At 34.9% G+C, this 26,329-nt stretch overlaps 2 protein-coding genes across 5 annotated transcripts in view; one reads left to right on the forward strand and one right to left on the reverse strand.

Annotated features, from left to right (window-relative positions):
- The window catches only part of gogo (golden goal), an 849,136-nt gene that overhangs the window by 644,118 nt on the left and 178,689 nt on the right, over nt 1–26,329 (forward strand). The window lies entirely within an intron of this gene.
- On the reverse strand, nt 1,840–25,302 carry LOC138698900 (uncharacterized). 4 transcript variants are annotated; one of them, XM_069825098.1, is made up of 3 exons: nt 25,202–25,284; nt 2,602–2,683; nt 1,840–2,493 (listed from the first exon to the last, which is right to left on the reverse strand). In XM_069825098.1, exons 1-3 carry the CDS (start codon nt 25,235–25,237, stop codon nt 2,042–2,044), a joined length of 570 nt encoding a protein of 189 aa, XP_069681199.1. In that variant the 5' UTR covers nt 25,238–25,284; the 3' UTR covers nt 1,840–2,041. The 4 variants fall into 4 exon arrangements, with proteins under 4 accessions (XP_069681199.1, XP_069681198.1, XP_069681197.1 ...); XM_069825097.1 differs by lacking the exon at nt 25,202–25,284 and adding an exon at nt 7,762–7,867; XM_069825096.1 differs by lacking the exons at nt 1,840–2,493; nt 2,602–2,683 and adding exons at nt 21,891–22,666; nt 23,548–23,629 and having other exon boundaries at nt 25,202–25,302.

Consider the following 26,329-nt stretch of genomic DNA (forward strand, 5'->3'; position numbering starts at 1 on the left):
TTTGACCCTATGGACATTTTGACTTAACAGACGTTTTATCATATGGTCTTTCTGTCGTATGGACATTTAGTACGTGGACATTTTTACCGTATGGACATTTTGACAATATGGACACTTTGACCTTATGGGCGTTTTATCATATGGACGTTCTGTAGTATGGACTATATACGGTGGAAGCTATCTCGGACACAGTTGTTGATGACATAGACACCAGTTGTGAATATCGCATATTGAGAAAGTCTTAACATAATTTCTACGGACTTTTCCATGAAAACAAACCCACCCACTATGTGATAGTGCTGCACCTCACAACAGGCATGACTTATATTTGAAGCACCGCTCTAAGAAGCCAGTCTTCTTTCTGAGGCTTCGTGTTGTCCTTGCATTCGGACAGGACCGTATTGACGAGCCACTTAATGAAGCGCGTGATCTTCGATTTATCCCCGCAGTCCTTCATGATGGCTTCCAGCTGTTCCAGTCTACTATTGTGCGGTTAAGAAAGGTAAATTTTGCCACGTCCGTTCTTTGTTTTCTACATTTAAACTTCCTAATATGATCGGCCATTCCTAAGTATGAAGTGTTGCTAATCTAGCATTGATGTCTATACTACCATACATCGGCAACCTGATTGCATGCTGCGTTTGGCAATTGAACGAAGTCTAGTAATTACTAACATCTTTAGATCTTTGGATGGATCATTAAACCTTTAAATGCCTTTTTCCAATAATTTTCCATTTTGGACTTGGTCACTTTTACCAAGAAACCGACGATATGTCCAATGGCATCGGTGAATTGCTTGCGATTTCTCTGGATTTAACCTTAAGGGAAGAGGATGGTATTTTTTGGTGAAAAATGAGTAAATTTTCAAAAAACAATTTTTTCCCTTAAAATACTCTGTGATATGTGTAGAATACATTGTATAATATTTTGTGGGTATTTGTGCCCTTATCAGTTGTTGAGACGCCATTTTTAAACTTCCTGCGCTCTGGATTTTTAAATCACACCGCCCTTTTGTTTGTTGTTTCCGGAACTTCATTTTTTTTTCAAAACCAAATTTTTCTTTAAAATACTCCGTGATGTGTGTGGAATACATTGTGTAACATTGTGTGGGTATCTGTGCCCTTATTGGATGTTGAGACGCCATTTTTCAAGTTCCTGCGCTCTGGATTATTAAATCACACCCCCTTTTGATTGCTGTTTCTGGAACTTTACTTTTTTCGCTACATAGCCAGACAAAAATCGATATAATTTTTGAACTATTAAAGATATATGAATGAAATTTAGAATACACATTCTCTAGACTACTAGGAAACTTTTCTCTGTAACGGAATTTCCCTAATTGATTTCATTTTAAAAATAAGTCTCTCTGTTTGCAAGAAAGAAAATAAAAAAAATGTTATTAAATTGTAATTGTTTATTTTACAAATGTAGGAACTAATATCAAATTTCTGTTACAGACAGTTTGTAAAGCGTTCTTTTACAAATAAATTGTAACATAGTGTTTGAATTTATCTTTAAAAATGGCTTAGATATATCGAGTTTAGTAAAATCCTGCATTGGGTACATTTTTTCTTCAAATCTGCCTCCCAAATAAATTATTCAAAATATTTATATTTTGTTGAGTTGCTATAGCCATGAGCTCTCTACATACAAAAAATTAATATTTTACACCAAATAAGAAAAAAGTTTTAAAAATTACTATCCTGTCCCCTTAATCCAAATTTGTGTGCCCACAGTGAAATCGAATTCAAGTCTTCGTTTATTTTGTTTACCGCGCCACTAGTCTCGTCAGGGTGGAAATGCAAATAAATTTGCGAGTCGTCAGCATACATTGCTAAGTGCATTTTATTCCATAATACTCAGTACAATGTCTATCAAGTAGGTTGATGGTAAGCTAAATTTTTTAACATCTCAGACACAGTTGTTGATGACATAGACACCAGTTGTGAATATCGCATATTGAGAAAGTCTTAACGTAATTTCTACGGACTTTTCCATGAAAACAAACCCACCCACTTCTCCATCTCACAACAGGCATGACTTATATTTGAAGCACCGCTCTAAGAAGCCAGTCTTCTTTCTGAGGCTTCGTGTTGTCATTGCATTCGGACAGGACCGTGTTGACGAGCCACTTAATGAAGCGCGTGATCTTCGATTTATCCCCGCAGTCCTTCATGATGGCTTCCAGGAAAGCCTTCATGATGTCCTGGATCTTCCTGAAGTGACCACATCTGCTGAAGAGAAAGTCCAGGAGGCTGTCCAAGAATGTCTTCGCTGGTCCTGACAAGCAGCTGGAGTCTATCCACTCCAAGAGCCAGTTCACGTCCCAGTCTCCGAACGTCGAGTCTGTGTACAGTTGTAATACATCAGGGCTGATAGTTTTATGCAAGTTCTCGAAGTTGCGTCCATTCAGGAGGAAGTCATTCACATCCATCACTGGCCTGTGCCTTCGAAGGAGAAAATGTGACAAACGGTCCAGCAAGCCCCTGCCACCTGAAAACACGTGACAAGCTCATAATTTATCTGGTATTGTTAGCAAGTTAACTTCAGTTAGTGGCAAGAAATAGGTTCTGTTTGCATTAATGTGTTCAGTCTTTCTACCTGAATACGTTCCAGGCGCCTGGAGAGTTCTTATGATGGAATGTGTGTTACGTCCTAGAGTAGGCACGGCCAGAAACGTGACCTGAGAATAAATTGTGACAGTCACATCATAAATATGTTTGCATGAAGCTGTAAATAATAGACTTCTGTCTTCCACCCAGTCATGCGGTTCTACTTCCGCTTTCGTAAAACTTTTGATTGTACTCCATCCTGAGCTAATTTTATGCAGTTAGGAACCTCAGGATGTACTTATCACACATTTGGATCTCAATTATATGAGAAGCTACGAGCGGGAGGAACGTTTCTCCTCTTCACATGTTACTGTCATGCAGGAACTCAAACAACACATTTTGACAACGAAATACTTGCAATTCAAAAAACCCTTCAAAATTTAATATACATATCAGAGCAGTTTTAAAAATTAGTATCTAATTCTGTTAGATTCCAGTTGAACCATATAGGCAATAGTAAAAGCAGTTGACGAGGAAGCAAGAGTTTGCTGCAAACGTTTTCAGGATTTTCAGAGTATGAATAAGGAAGTAGCAATTCACTGGATCCCAGCACACTGTGGCTTAGTAGATAGATGGATGGATAGATGGATGGATGGATGGATGGATGGATGGATGGATGGACAGACAGACAGATAGATAGATAGGTAGATAGATAAATAGTTGGATAGATACATAGATAGATAGATGGATGGGTGGGTGGGTGGGTGGGTGGGTGGGTGGGTGGGTGGGTGGGTGGGTGGGTGGGTGGGTGGGTGGATGGATGGATGGATGGATGGATGGATGGATGGATGGATGGATGGATGGATGGATGGATAGATAGATAGATAGATAGATAGATAGATAGATAGATAGATAGATAGATAGATAGATAGATAGATAGATAGATAGATAGATAGATAGATAGATAGATAGATAGATAGATAGATAGATAGATAGATAGATAGATAGATAGATGAATTTAATGTCAACATGGCTACTATAATATGAATAAATGTGAGAATAAAATAAAAAGTAAATATACAATCACCAGATAATCACAAAAACAGGTTAAAAGTTTTAAAAGAAATAGTATAAAATCAGGTTAAAATGTACAGATTTGTCAGTTACATGAGGTTAAAACAAAATAGTATCTAAAACGTAATATTGCTAAAATCATTGACACTGTAGTCCTTCTCACCATCCTTCTGAAAGTAAAATATGACGTGTTTCTTATACGCAATGGTAAAGAGTTACAAAGTAACTGTGGGAGAGTGGCAGGCGAAGGCGACGTATCCGGAGGATCTGAGTTCGATGTGCAGTGAACTTGAGTGAGTCCCGTAACTCTGGCAGTGGCCAGGCGAACGCAACGCATCCGGAGGATCTGAGTTTGATGTGCAGTGAACTTGGACAGTGAGCTAGGAGAACTAGCCAAGGCAAGTGAATTGTGAACTGTGAACTGACAGTTTTGTTCTGCACTTAGTGCCTCGTGAACATTAATTGAAATTAGGAGTACATTGTTGTTCTTCTCAATAATACATGTGTATTGCCATTGTCGTCGTGTGGAGTGCAATAACGACTATTCTATTGCTGTGTTGATTGGAGTACCCATTGTTCTAGGGTGAATTATTGAGATTAAAAGTCACATTGTTGATAGGTGTGGTTGTAAAAGTGAGAATAAAAGTTGCAATATTACATTCCAAAGAAAGGCACAGTGTTGTGGTTGAGGCACACGACGTAAATCCGCACGAAAGAACTGCAAAAAATAAATAAACAATGAAAATGAATAGTAAGTAAAAATGCCATATTATATACATTTGAAGGTTAATATTTACACAAATCATTGTAAATACTCACCTGAAAAGAGGAAGTTGTTTAGAACCTCAGAGCAACGATCACTTTCATAACAGGAGAGATTGCTCACATTCTCTGTTAAGAGTGAAAGGAACTAGCTACTTTATTCCATTATCTCCTGGCCTAGTTCCTTATAAATGGTGCCTTATTGGTATCACTTGTGAGGCTCAGACCTGTATTCGTACAGTTGACTAAACAACAAATGTCTGTTATTAATGGCACCAAAACGTTCACAATAGTCCATTTGTTGAAAAAAAAAACTCTTGAATTGCTTTCATCACAAACGTTTGAGGTGTTCTCCATATCTCTCAGGCTATATCGTTTTAGTTGCTCAGCATATCTCCGGCATAGAATTCAATGTATATTTTTCAAGAATTAGTCTGGTCAGATATAAATGTGATAGTTTGCCTCCTAGATCACTTACTGGAATAAGTGATCGCTCATTTCTTAATGAGGGGAAAGTATGAATATGAGTTCTGACACAAATATCACTCATTCATTTATAAGTCTTAAGCTGTTGAGTAGGAGAAAGAAATCTCTGTCGCATTGAGTAATGTATGTATTTATTTATTGGGTTATTTTACGACGCTGTATCTGAATGAAATGAAGGTGATAATGCCGGTGAAATGAGTCCGGGGTCCAGGACTGAAAGTTACCCAGCATTTGCTCATATTGGATTGAGGGAAAACCCCGGAAAAAACCTCAACCAGGTAACTTGCCCCGACCGGGATTCGAACCCGGGCCACCTGGTTTCGCGGCCAGACGCGCTGACCGTTACTCCACAGGTGTAGACCGTATGTATGTGTGTATGTATGTATGTATGTATGTATTAACACTACAATTGGGTATACACCCTGTGGCAGTGATATATAATTTACAATAATACCATTACAATTATACAATAATTACAGAAAGAAAATAAAAATAAAAAAATAGAATGAAATAGATAAACCTAAATTTATTCCTAACTATAAATAAATAGGTGGAATAAACCTAGGACTATAAATAAAAACTATTCTATAATAACGCCTAACAATAAGCAAAAGTAAACCTACTTATAAGGACTTATATTTCAGCCAACTGTTACCAATTTAAGTAATTACATATCACCTTAATTAATTACAAATCAACTTAATTACAAATCAACTTAATTACATATCATCTTAATTAATTACATATCACTTTAATTAATTACAAATCAACTTAATTACATATCATCTTAATTAATTACAAATCAACTTAATTACATATCATCTTAATTAATTACATATCACTTTAATTAATTACAAATCAACTTAATTACATATCATCTTAATTACATATCACTTTAATTAATTGCAAATCAACTTAATTACATATCATATTAATTAATTACATATCACTTTAATTAATTACAAATCACCTTAATTACATATCATCCTAATTAATTACATATCATCTTAATTAATTACATATCAACTTAATTACAAGACACAATTAAATAATTACACTGCACCTCAAATTATATTTTCAGTCTAATCTTCTCAATCTTTCCTTAAATGTATTGATTTTGAGAGGATCACCCTGAAAGATTGCCGCAGGTAAGCTGTTTCAGTCTACTATTGTGCGGTTAACAAAGGAAAATTTTGCCACGTCCGTTCTTTGTTTTCTACATTTAAACTTCCTAATACGATGAGCCCTGCCTAAGTATGATGGTGTTGCTAATCTAGCATTGATGTCGGTCCATGCTTTGTGTCCCATTTGTGCCTTAAACAATGCGGTGAGTCTGGTTTTTCGTCGCCTTGATTTGAGAAGTTCCCACCCTAAGTCTTTTACTATCTCTTCACCATGTCCCTTCTCCATTTTGACATATTTTGCGGCCTTGCGTTGACCTTTTCTATTGAATCGATTTGGTTTTGTCTGTACGGATCCCAAGCTACTGCTCCATATTCCGTAATTGGGCGAACAAGGGTTTTGTACGCTAATTCTTTTGACCTTCGGTTAGATTTCTTCAGAATAATAATAATAATAATAATAATAATAATAATAATAATAATAATGATTTATTTAACTTGGCAGAGTTAAGGCCATACGGCCTTCTCTAACACTCAAGCAGGAGTAAAACTGCGTTACAAAAACACTACAAATTTACAAAGTACACTACAATTTTACACACAAAACTGAATAAAATATAATAATAATAAAATGTAAACAACAAGTAAGAAGAAATCAGACATAATATATAACATACAGAAAGAAAGAAAAAAGTATAATAAAATGTGAACTGCAGGTCGAAATAAATGAGGCATACAAAGTATAAAAAAATAAGACAATTATTCATAATAATAGTAATAATAATAATAATAATAATAGTAATAATAATGATAAAAATAAGAATAGTAATAATTATGATGATAATAATAATAATAATAATAATAATAATAATATTAGTAGGAATAAAATAGTGCAGTACAAAGCATACAGTGAATACAATATTTTTAAGTACACATAATAAGGAAAATTATGATTATATATAGCTCAACTTATCACATTAGGCTATAGATATACCATTATCAGAAAATATGGAAACAAAAATATAAAATAAGTTAAATATCACTAGAACATAAAAAATTGTGAATACGTGGAAACATGCAATACAACACTTGTCATAATAGTAAGTTAGTTTGGCAACTCGTCATGAGATAATTTTCTAACTTGGATTTGAAAGATTTCAATGTTCGGCAGCCCTTGACTTCAGGCGGCAGAGAGTTCCAGTGACGAGAGGTAGCAACAGTGAAAGATGAGGAATACAGAGATGATGTGTGAAGTGGAATTTCTAGCGTGTTATCGCGCTGTGATCGAGTATTAATATTATGATAGCGAGAGAGAGTATGAAAACGAGCGAATAAATAATAGGGGGATGAAGTGTGCATAATTCGATATAAGAGAGAAAGTGAGTGCAGATTTCTCCTCTCTTGTAACCTAAGCCATGATAACTTCTCGAGAATACGCATAGAGAATGTGAAGATGATAATAGGACGGAAAGGATGGTGACAGTGATAAGGTTGACGAAGTTAGAACATTCATATTAAAGATAAAAATGGCAATTATTACAATGAAGATGCAAGGAATGTCGTCATGAAGGTTCACTTCTGGAGTAACAACACATTGCCGAACTTTGGTACACTGCAGAAAATGTTTTAAGATTCAAGATCAGAGCGTAATTGCGAAGTTTTATCGCGGATTAGTAAGATTTCGAGTTTCCGTTCAGGAAAGAATACAATGCCATGGAGAAAGGATATCTCCAGTTTTCGAACCCTAATGTATCAACTCAACTCACCGCGATTCCCAGGACGCAGATGGCTGAGGTGCGCATGGTTGGCTCTTCGGAAGAAATCTCGCACTACGAGGGCAAGTGGCAGCGACGTATCCAACCTCGGTTTGCAAGCTATTGAGTAATACTCAATTCATAACAGAGTCGTATTAGAAATTATTGCTCCCACTAAAAATTAATTTTCATGCTGTCCAGTGCTTCTCGGTTGCAGTGGCGGCTTGTATAATTCAATGGTTGTTGTTTAGTCAACTGTTCGAAAACAGGTCTGAATCTCACAAGTGATACCAAAAAGACACCATTTATAACGCAACTACGCCAGGAGATAATGGGGTAGGTAGGGCAGTTCCTTTTCCCCTCCATTGCATACATCGTCGACTAGAAACATATTACATTATTCAGACCTAGGATGTATACAAACAGTGTTCTTCCTCTGACACACATTGTCAAGTGAGATGTACTGCCTGATAATAGATGTACATATCAGCCAGAACCTCAATCAGAGGATAAATTCAGTACATGATATTTATTTTGTAATACTATTATAGTTCTGTACATGAAATATAATCATTTTAGTACTAGTCTGTCTGTGTACAGCGATTTCTACTAAACTATTGGACGGATTTTGTTCATACTCACTATCTACGAGTCAATTTATCAGGGAATGATGTACATGAAATATAATAATTTTAGTACTAGTCTGTCTGTGTACAGCGATTTCTACTGAACTATTGGACGGAATTTGTTCATATTCAGTATCTACGAGTCAATTTATCAGGGAATGATGTACATGAAATATAATCATTTTAGTACTAGTCTGCCTGTGTACAGCGATTTCTACTAAACTATTGGACGGATTTTGTTCATATTCACTATCTACGAGTCAATTTATCAGGGAATGATGTACATGAAATATAATCATTTTAGTACTAGTCTGTCTGTGTACAGCGATTTCTACTAAACTATTGGACGGATTTTGTTCATATTCACTATCTACGAGTCAATTTATCAGGGAATGATGTACATGAAATATAATAATTTTAGTACTAGTCTGTCTGTGTACAGCGATTTCTACTAAACTATTGGACGGATTTTGTTCATATTCACTATCTACGAATCAATTTATCAGGGAATGATGTACATGAAATATAATAATTTTAGTACTAGTCTGTCTGTGTACAGCGATTTCTAGTAAACTATTGGACGGATTTTGTTCATATTCACTATCTACGAGTCAATTTATCAGGGAATGATGTACATGAAATATAATAATTTTAGTACTAGTCTGTCTGTGTACAGCGATTTCTACTAAACTATTGGACGGGTTTGGTTCATATTCAGTATCTACGAGTCAATTTATCAGGGAATGATGTACATGAAATATAATAATTTTAGTACTAGTCTGTCTGTGTACAGCGATTTCTACTAAACTATTGGACGGATTTGGTTCATATTCAGTATCTACGAGTCAATTTATCAGGGAATGATGTACATGAAATATAATAATTATAGTACTAGTCTGTCTGTGTACAGCGATTTCTACTAAACTATTGGACGGATTTTGTTCATATTCACTATCTACGAGTCAATTTATCAGGGAATGATGTACATGAAATATAATAATTTTAGTACTAGTCTGTCTGTGTACAGCGATTTCTACTGAACTATTGGACGGATTTGGTTCATATTCAGTATCTACGAGTCAATTTACCAGGGAATGATGTACATGAAATACAATAATTTTAGTACTAGTCTGTCGGTGTACAGCGATTTCTACTAAACTATTGGACGGATTTTGTTCACATTCACTATCTACGAGTCAATTTATCAGGGAATGATGTACATGAAATATAATAATTTTAGTACTAGTCTGTCTGTGAACAGCGATTTCTACTAAACTATTGGACGGATTTTGTTCATATTCACTATCTACGAGTCAATTTATGAGGGAAATATGTACATGAAATATAATAATTTTAGTACTAGTCAGTCTGTGTACAGCGATTTCTACTAAACTATTGGACGGATTTTGTTCATATTCACTATCTACGAGTCAATTTATCAGGGAATGATGTACATGAAATATAATAATTTTAGTACTAGTCTGTCTGTGTACAGCGATTTCTACTAAACTATTGGACGGATTTTGTTCGTATTCACTATCTACGAGTCAATTTATCAGGGAATGATGTACATGAAATATAATAATTTTAGTACTAGTCTGTCTGTGTACAGCGATTTCTACTAAACTATTGGACGGATTTTGTTCGTATTCACTATCTACGAGTCAATTTATCAGGGAATGATGTACATGAAATATAATAATTTTAGTACTAGTTTGTCTGTGTACAGCGATTTCTACTAAACTATTGGACGGATTTTGTTCATATTCAGTATCTACGAGTCAATTTATCAGGGAATGATTTACATGAAATATAATAATTTTAGTACTAGTCTGTCTGTGTACAGCGATTTCTACTAAACTATTGGACGGATTTTGTTCATATTCAGTATCTACGAGTCAATTTATCAGGGAATGATGTACATGAAATATAATAATTTTAGTACTAGTCTGTCTGTGTACAGCGATTTCTACTAAACTATTGGACGGATTTTGTTCATATTCAGTATCTACGAGTCAATTTATCAGGGAATGATGTACATGAAATATAATAATTTTAGTACTAGTCTGTCTGTGTACAGCGATTTCTACTAAACTATTGGACGGATTTTGTTCATATTCAGTATCTACGAGTCAATTTATCAGGGAATGATGTACATGAAATATAATAATTTTAGTACTAGTCTGTCTGTGTACAGCGATTTCTACTAAACTATTGGACGGATTTTGTTCATACTCACTATCTACGAGTCAATTTATCAGGGAATGATGTACATGAAATATAATAATTTTAGTACTAGTCTGTCTGTGTACAGCGATTTCTACTAAACTATTGGACGGAATTTGTTCATATTCAGTATCTACGAGTCAATTTATCAGGGAATGATGTACATGAAATATAATCATTTTAGTACTAGTCTGTCTGTGTACAGCGATTTCTACTAAACTATTGGACGGATTTTGTTCATATTCACTATCTACGAGTCAATTTATCAGGGAATGATGTACATGAAATATAATCATTTTAGTACTAGTCTGTCTGCGTACAGCGATTTCTACTAAACTATTGGACGGATTTTGTTCATATTCACTATCTACGAGTCAATTTATCAGGGAATGATGTACATGAAATATAATAATTTTAGTACTAGTCTGTCTGTGTACAGCGATTTCTACTAAACTATTGGACGGATTTTGTTCATATTCACTATCTACGAGTCAATTTATCAGGGAATGATGTACATGAAATATAATAATTTTAGTACTAGTCTGTCTGTGTACAGCGATTTCTAGTAAACTATTGGACGGATTTTGTTCATATTCACTATCTACGAGTCAATTTATCAGGGAATGATGTACATGAAATATAATAATTTTAGTACTAGTCTGTCTGTGTACAGCGATTTCTACTAAACTATTGGACGGGTTTGGTTCATATTCAGTATCTACGAGTCAATTTATCAGGGAATGATGTACATGAAATATAATAATTTTAGTACTAGTCTGTCTGTGTACAGCGATTTCTACTAAACTATTGGACGGATTTGGTTCATATTCAGTATCTACGAGTCAATTTATCAGGGAATGATGTACATGAAATATAATAATTATAGTACTAGTCTGTCTGTGTACAGCGATTTCTACTAAACTATTGGACGGATTTTGTTCATATTCACTATCTACGAGTCAATTTATCAGGGAATGATGTACATGAAATATAATAATTTTAGTACTAGTCTGTCTGTGTACAGCGATTTCTACTGAACTATTGGACGGATTTGGTTCATATTCAGTATCTACGAGTCAATTTACCAGGGAATGATGTACATGAAATACAATAATTTTAGTACTAGTCTGTCTGTGTACAGCGATTTCTACTAAACTATTGGACGGATTTTGTTCACATTCACTATCTACGAGTCAATTTATCAGGGAATGATGTACATGAAATATAATAATTTTAGTACTAGTCTGTCTGTGAACAGCGATTTCTACTAAACTATTGGACGGATTTTGTTCATATTCACTATCTACGAGTCAATTTATGAGGGAAATATGTACATGAAATATAATAATTTTAGTACTAGTCAGTCTGTGTACAGCGATTTCTACTAAACTATTGGACGGATTTTGTTCATATTCACTATCTACGAGTCAATTTATCAGGGAATGATGTACATGAAATATAATAATTTTAGTACTAGTCTGTCTGTGTACAGCGATTTCTACTAAACTATTGGACGGATTTTGTTCGTATTCACTATCTACGAGTCAATTTATCAGGGAATGATGTACATGAAATATAATAATTTTAGTACTAGTCTGTCTGTGTACAGCGATTTCTACTAAACTATTGGACGGATTTTGTTCGTATTCACTATCTACGAGTCAATTTATCAGGGAATGATGTACATGAAATATAATAATTTTAGTACTAGTTTGTCTGTGTACAGCGATTTCTACTAAACTATTGGACGGATTTTGTTCATATTCAGTATCTACGAGTCAATTTATCAGGGAATGATGTACATGAAATATAATAATTTTAGTACTAGTCTGTCTGTGTACAGCGATTTCTACTAAACTATTGGACGGATTTTGTTCATATTCAGTATCTACGAGTCAATTTATCAGGGAATGATGTACATGAAATATAATAATTTTAGTACTAGTCTGTCTGTGTACAGCGATTTCTACTAAACTATTGGACGGATTTTGTTCATATTCAGTATCTACGAGTCAATTTATCAGGGAATGATGTACATGAAATATAATAATTTTAGTACTAGTCTGTCTGTGTACAGCGATTTCTACTAAACTATTGGACGGATTTTGTTCATACTCACTATCTACGAGTCAATTTATCAGGGAATGATGTACATGAAATATAATAATTTTAGTACTAGTCTGTCTGTGTACAGCGATTTCTACTAAACTATTGGACGGAATTTGTTCATATTCAGTTTCTACGAGTCAATTTATCAGGGAATGATGTACATGAAATATAATCATTTTAGTACTAGTCTGTCTGTGTACAGCGATTTCTACTAAACTATTGGACGGATTTTGTTCATATTCACTATCTACGAGTCAATTTATCAGGGAATGATGTACATGAAATATAATCATTTTAGTACTAGTCTGTCTGCGTACAGCGATTTCTACTAAACTATTGGACGGATTTTGTTCATATTCACTATCTACGAGTCAATTTATCAGGGAATGATGTACATGAAATATAATAATTTTAGTACTAGTCTGTCTGTGTACAGCGATTTCTACTAAACTATTGGACGGATTTTGTTCATATTCACTATCTACGAGTCAATTTATCAGGGAATGATGTACATGAAATATAATAATTTTAGTACTAGTCTGTCTGTGTACAGCGATTTCTAGTAAACTATTGGACGGATTTTGTTCATATTCACTATCTACGAGTCAATTTATCAGGGAATGATGTACATGAAATATAATAATTTTAGTACTAGTCTGTCTGTGTACAGCGATTTCTACTAAACTATTGGACGGGTTTGGTTCATATTCAGTATCTACGAGTCAATTTATCAGGGAATGATGTACATGAAATATAATAATTTTAGTACTAGTCTGTCTGTGTACAGCGATTTCTACTAAACTATTGGACGGATTTGGTTCATATTCAGTATCTACGAGTCAATTTATCAGGGAATGATGTACATGAAATATAATAATTATAGTACTAGTCTGTCTGTGTACAGCGATTTCTACTAAACTATTGGACGGATTTTGTTCATATTCACTATCTACGAGTCAATTTATCAGGGAATGATGTACATGAAATATAATAATTTTAGTACTAGTCTGTCTGTGTACAGCGATTTCTACTGAACTATTGGACGGATTTGGTTCATATTCAGTATCTACGAGTCAATTTACCAGGGAATGATGTACATGAAATACAATAATTTTAGTACTAGTCTGTCTGTGTACAGCGATTTCTACTAAACTATTGGACGGATTTTGTTCACATTCACTATCTACGAGTCAATTTATCAGGGAATGATGTACATGAAATATAATAATTTTAGTACTAGTCTGTCTGTGAACAGCGATTTCTACTAAACTATTGGACGGATTTTGTTCATATTCACTATCTACGAGTCAATTTATGAGGGAAATATGTACATGAAATATAATAATTTTAGTACTAGTCAGTCTGTGTACAGCGATTTCTACTAAACTATTGGACGGATTTTGTTCATATTCACTATCTACGAGTCAATTTATCAGGGAATGATGTACATGAAATATAATAATTTTAGTACTAGTCTGTCTGTGTACAGCGATTTCTACTAAACTATTGGACGGATTTTGTTCGTATTCACTATCTACGAGTCAATTTATCAGGGAATGATGTACATGAAATATAATAATTTTAGTACTAGTCTGTCTGTGTACAGCGATTTCTACTAAACTATTGGACGGATTTTGTTCGTATTCACTATCTACGAGTCAATTTATCAGGGAATGATGTACATGAAATATAATAATTTTAGTACTAGTTTGTCTGTGTACAGCGATTTCTACTAAACTATTGGACGGATTTTGTTCATATTCAGTATCTACGAGTCAATTTATCAGGGAATGATGTACATGAAATATAATAATTTTAGTACTAGTCTGTCTGTGTACAGCGATTTCTACTAAACTATTGGACGGATTTTGTTCATATTCAGTATCTACGAGTCAATTTATCAGGGATTGATGTACATGAAATATAATAATTTTAGTACTAGTCTGTCTGTGTACAGCGATTTCTACTAAACTATTGGACGGATTTTGTTCATATTCAGTATCTACGAGTCAATTTATCAGGGAATGATGTACATGAAATATAATAATTTTAGTACTAGTCTGTCTGTGTACAGCGATTTCTACTAAACTATTGGACGGATTTTGTTCATATTCTGCATCTACGAGTCAATTTATGAGGGAAATATGTACATGAAATATAATAATTTTAGTACTAGTCTGTCTGTGTACAGCGATTTCTACTAAACTATTGGACGGATTTTATTCATATTCAGTATCTACAAGTCAATTTATGAGGGAAATATGTACATGAAATATAATAATTTTAGTACTAGTCTGTCTGTGTACAGCGATTTCTACTAAACTATTGGACGGATTTTGTTCATATTCAGTATCTACGAGTCAATTTATCAGGGAATGATGTACATGAAATATAATAATTTTAGTACTAGTCTGTCTGTGTACAGCGATTTCTACTAAACTATTGGACGGATTTTGTTCATATTCAGTATCTACGAGTCAATTTATCAGGGAATGATGTACATGAAATATAATAATTTTAGTACTAGTCTGTCTGTGTACAGCGATTTCTACTAAACGATTGGACGGATTTTGTTCATATTCAGTATCTACGAGTCAATTTATCAGGGATTGATGTACACGAAATATAATAATTTTAGCACTAGTCTGTGTGTACAGCGATTTCTACTAAACGATTGGACGGACTTTGTTCATATTCAGTATCTACGAGTCAATTTATCAGGGAATGATGTACATGAAATATAATAATTTTAGTACTAGTCTGTCTCTGTACAGCGATTTCTACTAAACGATTGGACGGATTTTGTTCATATTCAGTATCTACGAGTCAATTTATCAGGGAATGATGTACATGAAATATAATAATTTTAGTACTAGTCTGTCTGTGTACAGCGATTTCTACTAAACGATTGGACGGATTTTGTTCATATTCAGTATCTACGAGTCAATTTATCAGGGAATGATGTATATGAAATATAATAATTTTAGTACTAGTCTGTCTGTGTACAGCGATTTCTACTTATCTATTGGACGGATTTTGTTCATATTCTGTATCTACGAGTCAATTTATCAGGGAATGATGTACATGAAATATAATAATTTTAGTACTAGTCTGTCTGTGTACAGCGATTTCTACTAAACTATTGGACGAATTTTGTTCATATTCAGTATCTACGAGTCAATTTATCAGGGAATGATGTATATGAAATATAATAATTTTAGTACTAGTCTGTCTGTGTACAGCGATTTCTACTTATCTATTGGACGGATTTTGTTCATATTCAGTATCTACGAGTCAATTTATCAGGGAATGATGTATATGAAATATAAAAATTTTAGTACTAGTCTGACTGTGTACAGCGATTTCTACTAAACTATTGGACGGATTTTGTTCATATTCAGTATCTACGAGTCAATTTATCTGGGAATGATGTACATGAAATATAATAATTTTAGTACTAGTCTGTCTGTGTACAGCGATTTCTACTAAACTATTGGACGGATTTTTTTCATATTCAGTATCTACGAGTCAATTTATCAGGGAATGATGTACATGTGACTATAATAGCCTTGCAAGGCTCTTTGTTCGAACTTTCGCATCTTCAGAACGTTTTAGAAGTTGTAGACTCCTGGAAGTGTTTTGTTTTGGCGTCAAACTCAAGGTACCTCTTGTTGATTTTGCTTTCTGAAGGCACTCGTGTGATTGTTCCCTTCCTACTAAACCTTCATCCAGTTCTCGTTCACACGTCCCGTTCTGCTTTTTCTTCTTAAGCCTTTTCGTTTCATTTCATACTTTCTAGTATATTTTAATTTTCACTCCCAATTTACTGCAGTTTTAACACCTCTATAGCAAACATCATAAACCGTTAAAAATTGCTAAATAAACATCGTTTGAAATATACTGTGTTGACTATTAACACCTAAGAAGACACTATGTCTCTGTGACTTGTTTCGAAGTGGTTTGCATTATTTTCAAACATTCTGTTGAGGTTTTGGTTCTTCATCGTTATATGTTTTCAGCCGTCTGAGCTACTTAGACGAGACGGAAAGTCTGCGCGGCGTTTCAAAAATGTCCAAATTTCGATGTTAAAATAATTATGGTTTATTTAACGACGATCGCAATTGCAGAGGTTATATCAGCGTCGCCGGTATGCCGGAATTTTGTCCAGCAGGAGTTCTTTTACATGCCACTAAATCTACTGACATGAGCCTGTCGCATTTAAGCACACTTAAATGCCATCGACCTGGACCGGGATCGAACTCGCAACCTCGAACACAGAAGACCACCGCTATACCGACTACGCTACCAAGGCCGACATTTCGATGTTACTGTACGATTTATATATATTTTAGACCTTGTCTATTATTTGTAATACATTACCATATTTCTTATTGTTTTCAAGTGAGCTTCGAAACTAGGTCCAATAAGAAATTAAACAGAGTGCATTACGTAGCTCAATTACGCGGCATCTTGTATATCTGGCTCCTCGTCTCAGATCATGCGCAGTGTCTTGTATCTTGTGCTTGGAATATTCAAGTGTCTCATTCTTTTTTGGGGGGCTATTCCAGCGTCTCAGAATGAGACTTGGGGGCGGACTGTACATGTAATACGGTGATTGTATAGAATATATTATAACATTTTTGTTTTTCGCTGAAATTTTTGTTGACATTAATCAAACACAAATTTGACCAAGTTTCATAATCATATGAACAATTTGTAGGCATAGTGTAGGGTAAAGTTGCCTCTATCGCACCACTTTACCATTTATAATTTTTATTGAACAATACAGCTTTTTTTCTGCATTCCTTACAGAGATACATTCCCAGAACATTTACCTTCCATGTAAAAAAGAATCCTTGAATTTGATTTAATATTTTTTAATTAGAATGACATTTTCGAAACACTTTTCAGTGGTACCATTTAGGCAACCAGTTTCCTAAATAGCACCTCTTTATCTGCAAGGAACAGGATGAAGGAAATCTTTTAATATTTAACATATTGAACAGTATTTAATATGAATAATGTAATAAATGGGAATTACAAGTTTATTTAAATTAATGAAAGAGAGTAACGCATCTTCACATGAAATTGAAAAAATAGAGCATAAATTACCTAACATTTAAACTGCCTGAATGCGTTTTTTATTGTTACACATTTGCCATGTGCTTCACCAGGCAGTTCAGACTGTAAACTGCGTCACCTTTTCTCCACGATTATCTCGAAGCCACCTAAGAACTGCTTCATGAAATGGTTTGAACATAGAAACATCTAAAGGCTGGGCCTCTGAGTATTATGACGAGGAAGCTGAAACAGGAGCACAAAATTTTCCCGAGATAATCTAGCTTCTAAATTTTTGGAATGGGTTGTATAGATGGACATACAGAAGCAGCACTTTTTTTTCTATGGCAAGTTTGAGTGGCAAATAAAATGTTTGACTATTCGACAAATAGTTCATTGTTGATGTAACCTGACTCAGAGCAAACAACTAACGATCCTGGAGGAGCACCAGTTGATAATGTTTGACGTTTAAAAATTATCATAGGTGGCACAAAATACCTGGCGCGCTTGTACAACACACACTTGTTGTACTAACGCCCTTTTCACTACCTGATATTGCACTCACCTGATGCATTCCTCGTTCAGTTAAAATTTTTGGGGCCTTCTTTTGTATGACTAGAATTGCTACAGTTGCTCATATCGCACCGGTGCGAATTAGGCACCTACAAAGTGGTGCGAATTGAGAAACTACGTCATAAGTTATTTCCTTCATTCTAGCCTATAATCACCACATGTTCGAAAATCGTACAAAGTTAAATGTTCTTTAATATTTCTTTAAACCAATAACATCTTAAGATTATGGATTTCTTTGCATACAAATCCGTAAATAATACTACTATTCCATACAGCTCGGCTGTGAAGAACCTTGGTTTTATATGGATTGCCACCTGGAATGGAATGAACAAGTGAATCACACTTCCAAAAAAATATTTTCCATTATTCACTCATTAAAGCGACTGAACCACTTTCTTCCTGATAAATTAAAATTAATCCTTGTACAAACACTCGTGATGCCACACTTCGACTACTGCGATGTTATATTAAGTAACCTCAATGCAAATTTGAGCAACAGGCTACAACGTGCGCATAACGCGTGCGTCCGTTATATTTGTAATATTCGTAAGTATGGTCATGTTTCCCCGTCTTTCCAAACTCTGTCTTGGCTAAGGCTAAGCGATCGACGAGCCCTGCATTCTCTTGTTCTCTTATTTCAAATTCTGCGCACCGCTACCCCAATATATTTGGCTTCTCGTTTTCAAAATTTATCCGCATATCATCAGCTAAGTACAAGATCTCATCATAACAATTTACTCATTATACCCCACCACAAGACATCTTTATATTCTTCATCCTATACAGTTTCAGTTGCTAGAAATTGGAACTCGCTTCCGAGTGATGTAAGGGGTTGTTGGACAATAACTTCATTTAGGTCCAAATTACATGAATTCTTACTTAACAGATTAAATGCTGATTAATATTTGTTACTTATAATGAAACTAACATCTGCCCATTCTTATTATCATTAATTTCTCCAAATAGATTTACAAAACCTCTAATGGCAATTACATTAATATTCTCATTATAGAAATATATTTTAGACTTATATATATATATATATTTTTTTTTTTTTCTCCCTGTAACATAGTTCTAGTAAGCTTATATTAAATTAATTTTCATCATTTTACTAGCTATCTCAAATATTAAATTAATTATAATTGATTGAATTCAATTAACTCATAAATTAAGTTACTACTTTACGTTATAGGTTTATATAAATTTAAATAAATATGTAGTCTACTAGTCGTTAAAACTGAAGAATATTGCTGGAGAACCTTTTAAGAGCAGTTTAAATATTTGTAATATAAATATGTATTATATTGATTAAGGCTGGTTGAGTGGAAGAGAAGGCCTTATGGCCTTAACTCTGCCAGCGAAAATAAAACATTATTATTATTATTATTATTATTATTATTATTATTTAGTTACAAAATGTTAGCTAAATATACATCCACCTGAGCGATTATATTATATACACTATCGCCACGCTGCTGACACAAAGAAGTGGCAGAAATCAAGTGACATGGTGGAAGTTCATATGGTAGATTGTAACAATACCACTAGATGCCACACAACTACAGTAACTTGTTTTAAAGTAGCAGTGGTGCCATTTATGCTACTCTACCCTATTCCCTAATAGCGAGAGTGAAATCATTTTACAAATAGGGAGACATGGATGAATGGAAAGATTAGTTGGATATTGGGAATGAAGGAGACGTGAAAATATGCAACTGAATTTTATTTTATTCCACAGTACAATGGTAGCGACACACTTTTCCGTGTAAGTCTCGAGGTGTTGTTAGCGCAGTGAAGATCGCATATTGAGTTAGTTAAACAAAAAGCCGTCAATCCTATCAACTCACTCCAAGATGTATCATCTCATAACACTGTTCTACAAGGGTCATTTTTCTTATATGAAAATATGTGTTTCCAAAGCATTTTCATATGGCAAATTCAAATCTGAAAACAGAAATTCTCTATCAGGTACAGTTTTTTAGTTATACGAGAATATACGTCTCATTTAACTGACATTTCAAGTTTGTGGTAAAGATGGTGAACCTTGCTTAACAACAGTTGCCAACAGTTAATTTTGTTCTCCATTTGTTTTCATTTGCAAATTGTGGCATTCCTGTTGCTAGTAAAATTTTATGTTAATAAGCAAGTCATTATTACAGGATTTAAAATTGAGTTTTATAGCGCGTTAAGCTGGCATTATTTGGATGGTGGAGACATTCCTTATCATGTGAGTAAATATTCATTTTTAACCATAATATTCCGACATCTGTGGTATGTAAAATATGTAAAACTTTACATATTTCTCTTTTACAGAAACCTCTTAAATCATAGAAGTAAAATAAACTGATTCTAACAGAGAGAGAGAGAGAGAGAGATAAATCTTGAGTTCAACCTGGGATTCTTGTTAGAGGAAGTGAGTATTGTTTGTTTACAAGAAATAGTGTTTCTGCATATGCACAATTCAACTCATGATGACATTCTGCAATGATGTTTGTGACCTAATGAATACTTTGAACTTCAATTACGAGCCACATGATTGGAGACTTTTTATATATGCCTCAAAATACAGTCTAAAGGGAGTTCTCCTCCCCAATGGGACCATAATGCCTTCTGTCTCAGTTGCCTATGCAAGTATGACTAAACAGTCATATGATATTTTTAAAATATGCTGAGATTAATCAAATATAATGAGCACAAGTGGAAAATATGTGGTGATTTGAAAATAGTTGCCATGATATTAGGTATGCAACAAGGCTACACCAAATATGGATGTTTTCTATGTGAGTGGGATAGTCGCGATAGGAATTTCCATTATAAAAGAAAGATTTGGCCTGAACTTAAGTGGACAGTTGGAGAAAAAAATATACTGAATGAGAAATTGGTAGCCAGTGAAGATGTTCTGCTGCCCCCTCTTCACATCAAGCTAGGCCTTATTAAACAATTTGTTAAGGCCATTGACACATCTGGAAGAGGATTTATGTACCTTTCAAAAAGTTTCCTCGTCTTTCTGCAGCAAAGATAAAAGAAGGCGTGTTTGTAGGTCACCAAATTAGAGAACTTCAGAAGGACTCAGATTTTGAACAATGCCTTGCACCAAAAGAAAGAAGAGCGTGGTCTTGTTTCAAGAATGTAACGCAAAATTTTCTGGGAAGAAAGAGAGCTAACGACTTCGAACAACTTGTTCAACAAATGTTAAATGCATATAGGGATCTAGGATGTCAGATGTCTTTAAAAGTTCATTTCCTAGATTCACATCTACATTATTTTCCTGAGAGCTGCAGTGATGTCTCCGACGAACATGGTGAAAGGTTCCATAAATATATAATGTCCATAGAAAAGCGGTATGAAGGGAAAAATAGATGTCTGCGATTCTTGCTGACTACCGCTGGAACATTATTAGAGACTGCAAAATTGGACACAAGAGAAAAAAAATAAGACTTTTAAATTCGTAAGGAAAAGTGTATTTTGTTCATATTTTCTAATCTTAAATAAGTTTTTCATTATAGTATAATTATTATATTAAGGCTTGTATATATTTTTTGTTTTATAGTGCATAAAATGTTTGTAAATAATTTTGTAAGTGACTAAATATTAATATTTACATGTTTTGCCTACATAAATACATAGTGTGGAAACTAAAAGTATTTAAAAATGAATTTGCATATAACTTGAAAACTATGCGTGACACAAAGAAAATAATTACAGATTTGAATTCAGGAGGTAAATTTCCATGTTAATCAAGAATGTTATACCCAGAAAAATGAATTTTTTTTTAGAACAGTGTAACAGGTACAATTTATTTCTTGTGCGACGGTGTAAGAAACGACTGAAGACGCCAGTTTAGCTTTTCAGGTGTTCGATGGTTATGGATTCAGGTAATCCGGTGCCTATTTCTTCAGACGATTCGCTGCTATAGCTAGTTTCACTGCTTTCGCTACTTTCTTTGCTTCCACTGCCTTCGCATTCAGAGAGAATCATGCTGATGAGCCATTTGATAAAGCGCTTGACGGGCGATGTCCTCCCGCAATCGACCAGCATCGCATCAAGGAAGGACTTTATGAGAGCCTGGATCCGCGTGAAGTGGCTGCACTCGTTGAAGACAACGTCCATAAGAGCTTGCAGCAAAACCTGCGATCTTTGCGACAGGCAGCTGAAGTCTACCCAGCTCAGGAGCCATTCGAGGCCTCCGTGTCCTATTTTCAAGTCCATACCCTTTCTGCCTTCCAAGCTGCGTTCGTTGAGGAGGAAGTCATCCAGATCCATCGCGGATTTCGGCGTGGTTCGACGGAAAGAATCTGAAAGGCGGTGTAGTAAGCTCCTCATGCCTGCTGGAGACAAATGAAAAACTATAAGTACCTTCTAAGAATGGGGAACACGCCGTTGTCATGGTAATAGATATTCATTTATTTGGTATTGTTAGTAGGTTTGTGCGAGATCGTGCGTATTTGCTTGGTTTCCGCACAAAACCAATCCGCGGAAAGTCTAAAATTCCACATTCAGTATTCCCAACCTAACACACATAACAATTTCCCTCTTCTTACCGCTTAAGTGACATATTGATTTTACTGCTTTAGGCTTTTAACATATTATTTTTAGAGACGTTCAATATAGTAATAGTTATAAATTGGAATCTTACCACTGCAATTTCACCTAAATTGCACTGTTAATTATTGTTTTTAAATATTTCCAAAAATTAAGTAAACTCTACAACTCCACTAAAGTTACTGCATTCGTGATGCAAGTAACATTGAAGAAGCCGTGAAAAAATCAACAAGATTCCAGACTCATCGTAGACTGGGGGAAAAAAAAAGACAGACGTATATCACGGCCTACTGGAGTATAGTAAACACAGAAAATATTTTAAAGCAACAATGTTGAAGATAGATATTTTTGTTTTCCAAAATTGCCGTCATTGAACAGAAACCAAGATGGAGATTTCATTGCAACTAATTAGAAATTCCTTTTTCAAGTATGTAATAAACGATCTTCGCACAAAATAATGTACGATACACGAGCGGTAAGTTTTCTTTTAATTCTCGGAAACTAAAAAAGTTCAGCTACGTTTCGCTTTTTCAACTTTTCCTCGAACATCAAAACTTCAACATACCGCTCTTGTAACGCATATTACTATTGTCTACCTAGAGTTAGTGCCAAGAAATAGGTTTGTTTGCTTTACAGTGTTGCATCTTCGGCCGTGTCAATCTACCTGAATGTAGTTTAGGCGCCCGGTGAGGTCTTAGGAAGGTATTTGTGTTACGTCCCAGTGTAGAAACGACCAGAAAACTGACCTGGAAATAAATTTTGAAATGTATTTGCATTCTGCTATAACGAACAGATTTCTGTCTTCCCAACTAGACATGGAGTTAAACTTCATCTTTCACAGAGCTTCCCAATTGTATGCGATTAGTAATCTCAATGAACTTTTCAGAGACGACTTAACCATTTGCATTCGACTTCACTTTGTTGTTAGTATACACCTTACATGGGCACAATTTTCGGTTACGTGAGGGACTCGATTTGAAATAGTTTGTCTACTAAGAGAGGAGACTGCAGAGTAGGATGGGAAATATAAACTGCTGTGACCTGCGTCACCTTACCGTAATCGCTAAGGCGGTCAGTGGCGAATTATTAGGAAAGCGCTTGGTTAACGTGAGAGACTCGAAAACTTTTATTCAATTCGGCAAATTAATTCGGCAGCTTTAATCACAAACCTCTTCACTATTTGTACATCATTGAATTGATTTAAATCACAGGCGATAAATTGCGTAACTAGCCAATAATATTCCATCACGTTGTCTACGTTTATTTTCTTGAATATTCTGGCATTTCTCGACCTAAAATAATTTCAGAAAATCATATTTCGTTTTCTACGCATATTTGATTTTTTTTTATAAATTTCTTTTGTAAATAATACGTACAAACAACATTTAATTCCTCGTACCTTTTAATGCAGCATGTTTAAGGTATAATGTCGTATTTAGTATACTATGCAAATGTTAAAATCGTAAATTTTCTTCGGAATAGTACGAAAAATAACATTTAATTTGTCTTACCTTCTAATTCAGCATGTTCTTTATGACATAAGGAGTAATGTCGTTGTATATTAAATTTATTAATGCCTAATAGGATTTTCGAGCATAACATACATCGTATTTTTTCTCGTTGCCAAACTTTTAGAACGGCCCCGAGGTTCACTCAGCCTTCTATAAAATTGAGTACCGGGTCTTTCCCGGGGGTAAAAGGCGGTCAGAGCGTGGTGCCGACCACACCACCTCATTCTAGTGCCGAGGTCATGGAAAGCATGGGGCTCTACCTCCATGCCCCCCAAGTGCCTTCATGGCATGTTACGGGGATACCTTTACTTTTACTTTTTACATACATCGTATGTTCTCCCCTTCTAAACATCAAAAAAACTCTTCCTCCCATTTCTCATGAAATAATCGTTGCCTAACGCGTACACACTGCTTTGATAATGTCATTATGCCACCACTGATATTGCTTATGAAACTGATATAGAACCTGCCCACCCTAGGAGCTACGTGAGGGAGGAACGGGGACTGTGAAGATGACGTCACCCAGAGCGATAAGCTCTGTGAAGGTCAGTGAGGCACAAATTCTCAAGTGAGGCACGATGCCCATGTATGGTATACACTATTAGGAACCCCCCCTCTCCATCCACAATATCAGGAGCGTTTCTTGACGTTACACAATATTGCAGCTTAAATACGTTTCTGCTGGGTTGTTGCTGTTTGGAGCAACACTACACTACAGCTAAGTGCACTTACTGGCTGCACACAGAAACAGCATCTCCCCAAATTTAATAAACAAACGTGAATCCTTTAAGCGATATATGAACTCACCGCGACTCCCAGGACAGAGGTGGCTGAGGTGCGCATGGTGCAAGAGTTGGTTCTTCGGACGAGAATCTTGCACTAGTGAGGCCAAGTGGCACCGATGGGAGAGGAATGGGTATTACTCAATAGCTGCAAATAGAGTTCTTGCGCAACTCGTACGCATAACTAATTTAATGTTCATGCTCTCACTGCTACTGTGTTGCAGTGGCGGCTTGTACGTTTTCAGTGGATGGAATTAATTTTATGATAGTATCTTGCAAGGCACACTACTGGCCTTCCAGATAAGTCACACATACACAAATAAAACCTGTATGCGAATATCCGCGGAGTAACGAGGTTTTCGCCTCTCCGTCTAGAAGTGTACAGGAGATTTTTACTAAACTATTGCAAGAATTTTGTTTATATTTATTTATTTATTTATTTATTTATTTATTTATTTATTTATTTATTCATTTATTTATTCTAGTTAAGGCCATGAGGCCTTCTCTTTCACAATACCAGGAATACAAATTACAATAATAGAAATAAACAGAGAAAAAAATACACTGTATACAAAGTAAAGCTACACAAGAAATAAAGAGAGAGAGAAAAAAACACTGTAAACAAAGTAAAGCTACACAAGAAATAAAGAGAGAGAGAAAAAACACTATAAACAAAGTAAAGCCGCACAAAAATATACACAGGTTGCAGTCACACAAACTTTAAATGAGTGATTAACTATCATAATTAATTGTATCCTAACTAATTAACTAACATAAACAAGAAACTTGCAATTTTAATCTAGATTAAAAAAAAAAGCACAAATCAATACTTCTGGTAATACCTAAGAACATTAACTAAGACAAAATTTTCCAATTTAATTTTGAATTGTGATAAAGTCCGGCAGTCCCTGACGTCATTAGGTAACGAATTCCAGAGGCGAGGTATTTCTACAGTATAGGAAGATGAGTATAAAGACGTTCTATGATGAGGGATGGAAAGAAGTGCTTGATGTCGGTTTCGAAGAGTTGTAAGAAATTGAAAGCGCGATAACAGATAATTCGGAGTAGAAGTATGCATGGTTCTAAACAGAAGAGACAGTGAATGTATTGTTCTTCGTTCCTTCAGACGCACCCATGAAAGTAACTGGAGGGA

This window comes from Periplaneta americana, chromosome 4, assembly GCF_040183065.1.
Source record: "Periplaneta americana isolate PAMFEO1 chromosome 4, P.americana_PAMFEO1_priV1, whole genome shotgun sequence".
NCBI lineage: Eukaryota > Metazoa > Arthropoda > Insecta > Blattodea > Blattidae > Periplaneta > Periplaneta americana.

Bases quoted from the DNA above. Each gene is read 5' to 3' on its own strand.
- LOC138698900 (XM_069825095.1), bottom strand. From the start codon at position 25,237: ATGCGCACCTCAGCCACCTCTGTCCTGGGAGTCGCG. The intron at 23,630-25,201 runs GTGAGTTCATAT...ATTTATTTCCAG, and splicing joins CCTCTGTCCTGGGAGTCGCG to GTCAGTTTTCTGGTCGTTTC. The intron at 22,670-23,547 runs GTAGATTGACAC...ATTTGTCTCCAG, and splicing joins GGCGCCTAAACTACATTCAG to CAGGCATGAGGAGCTTACTA.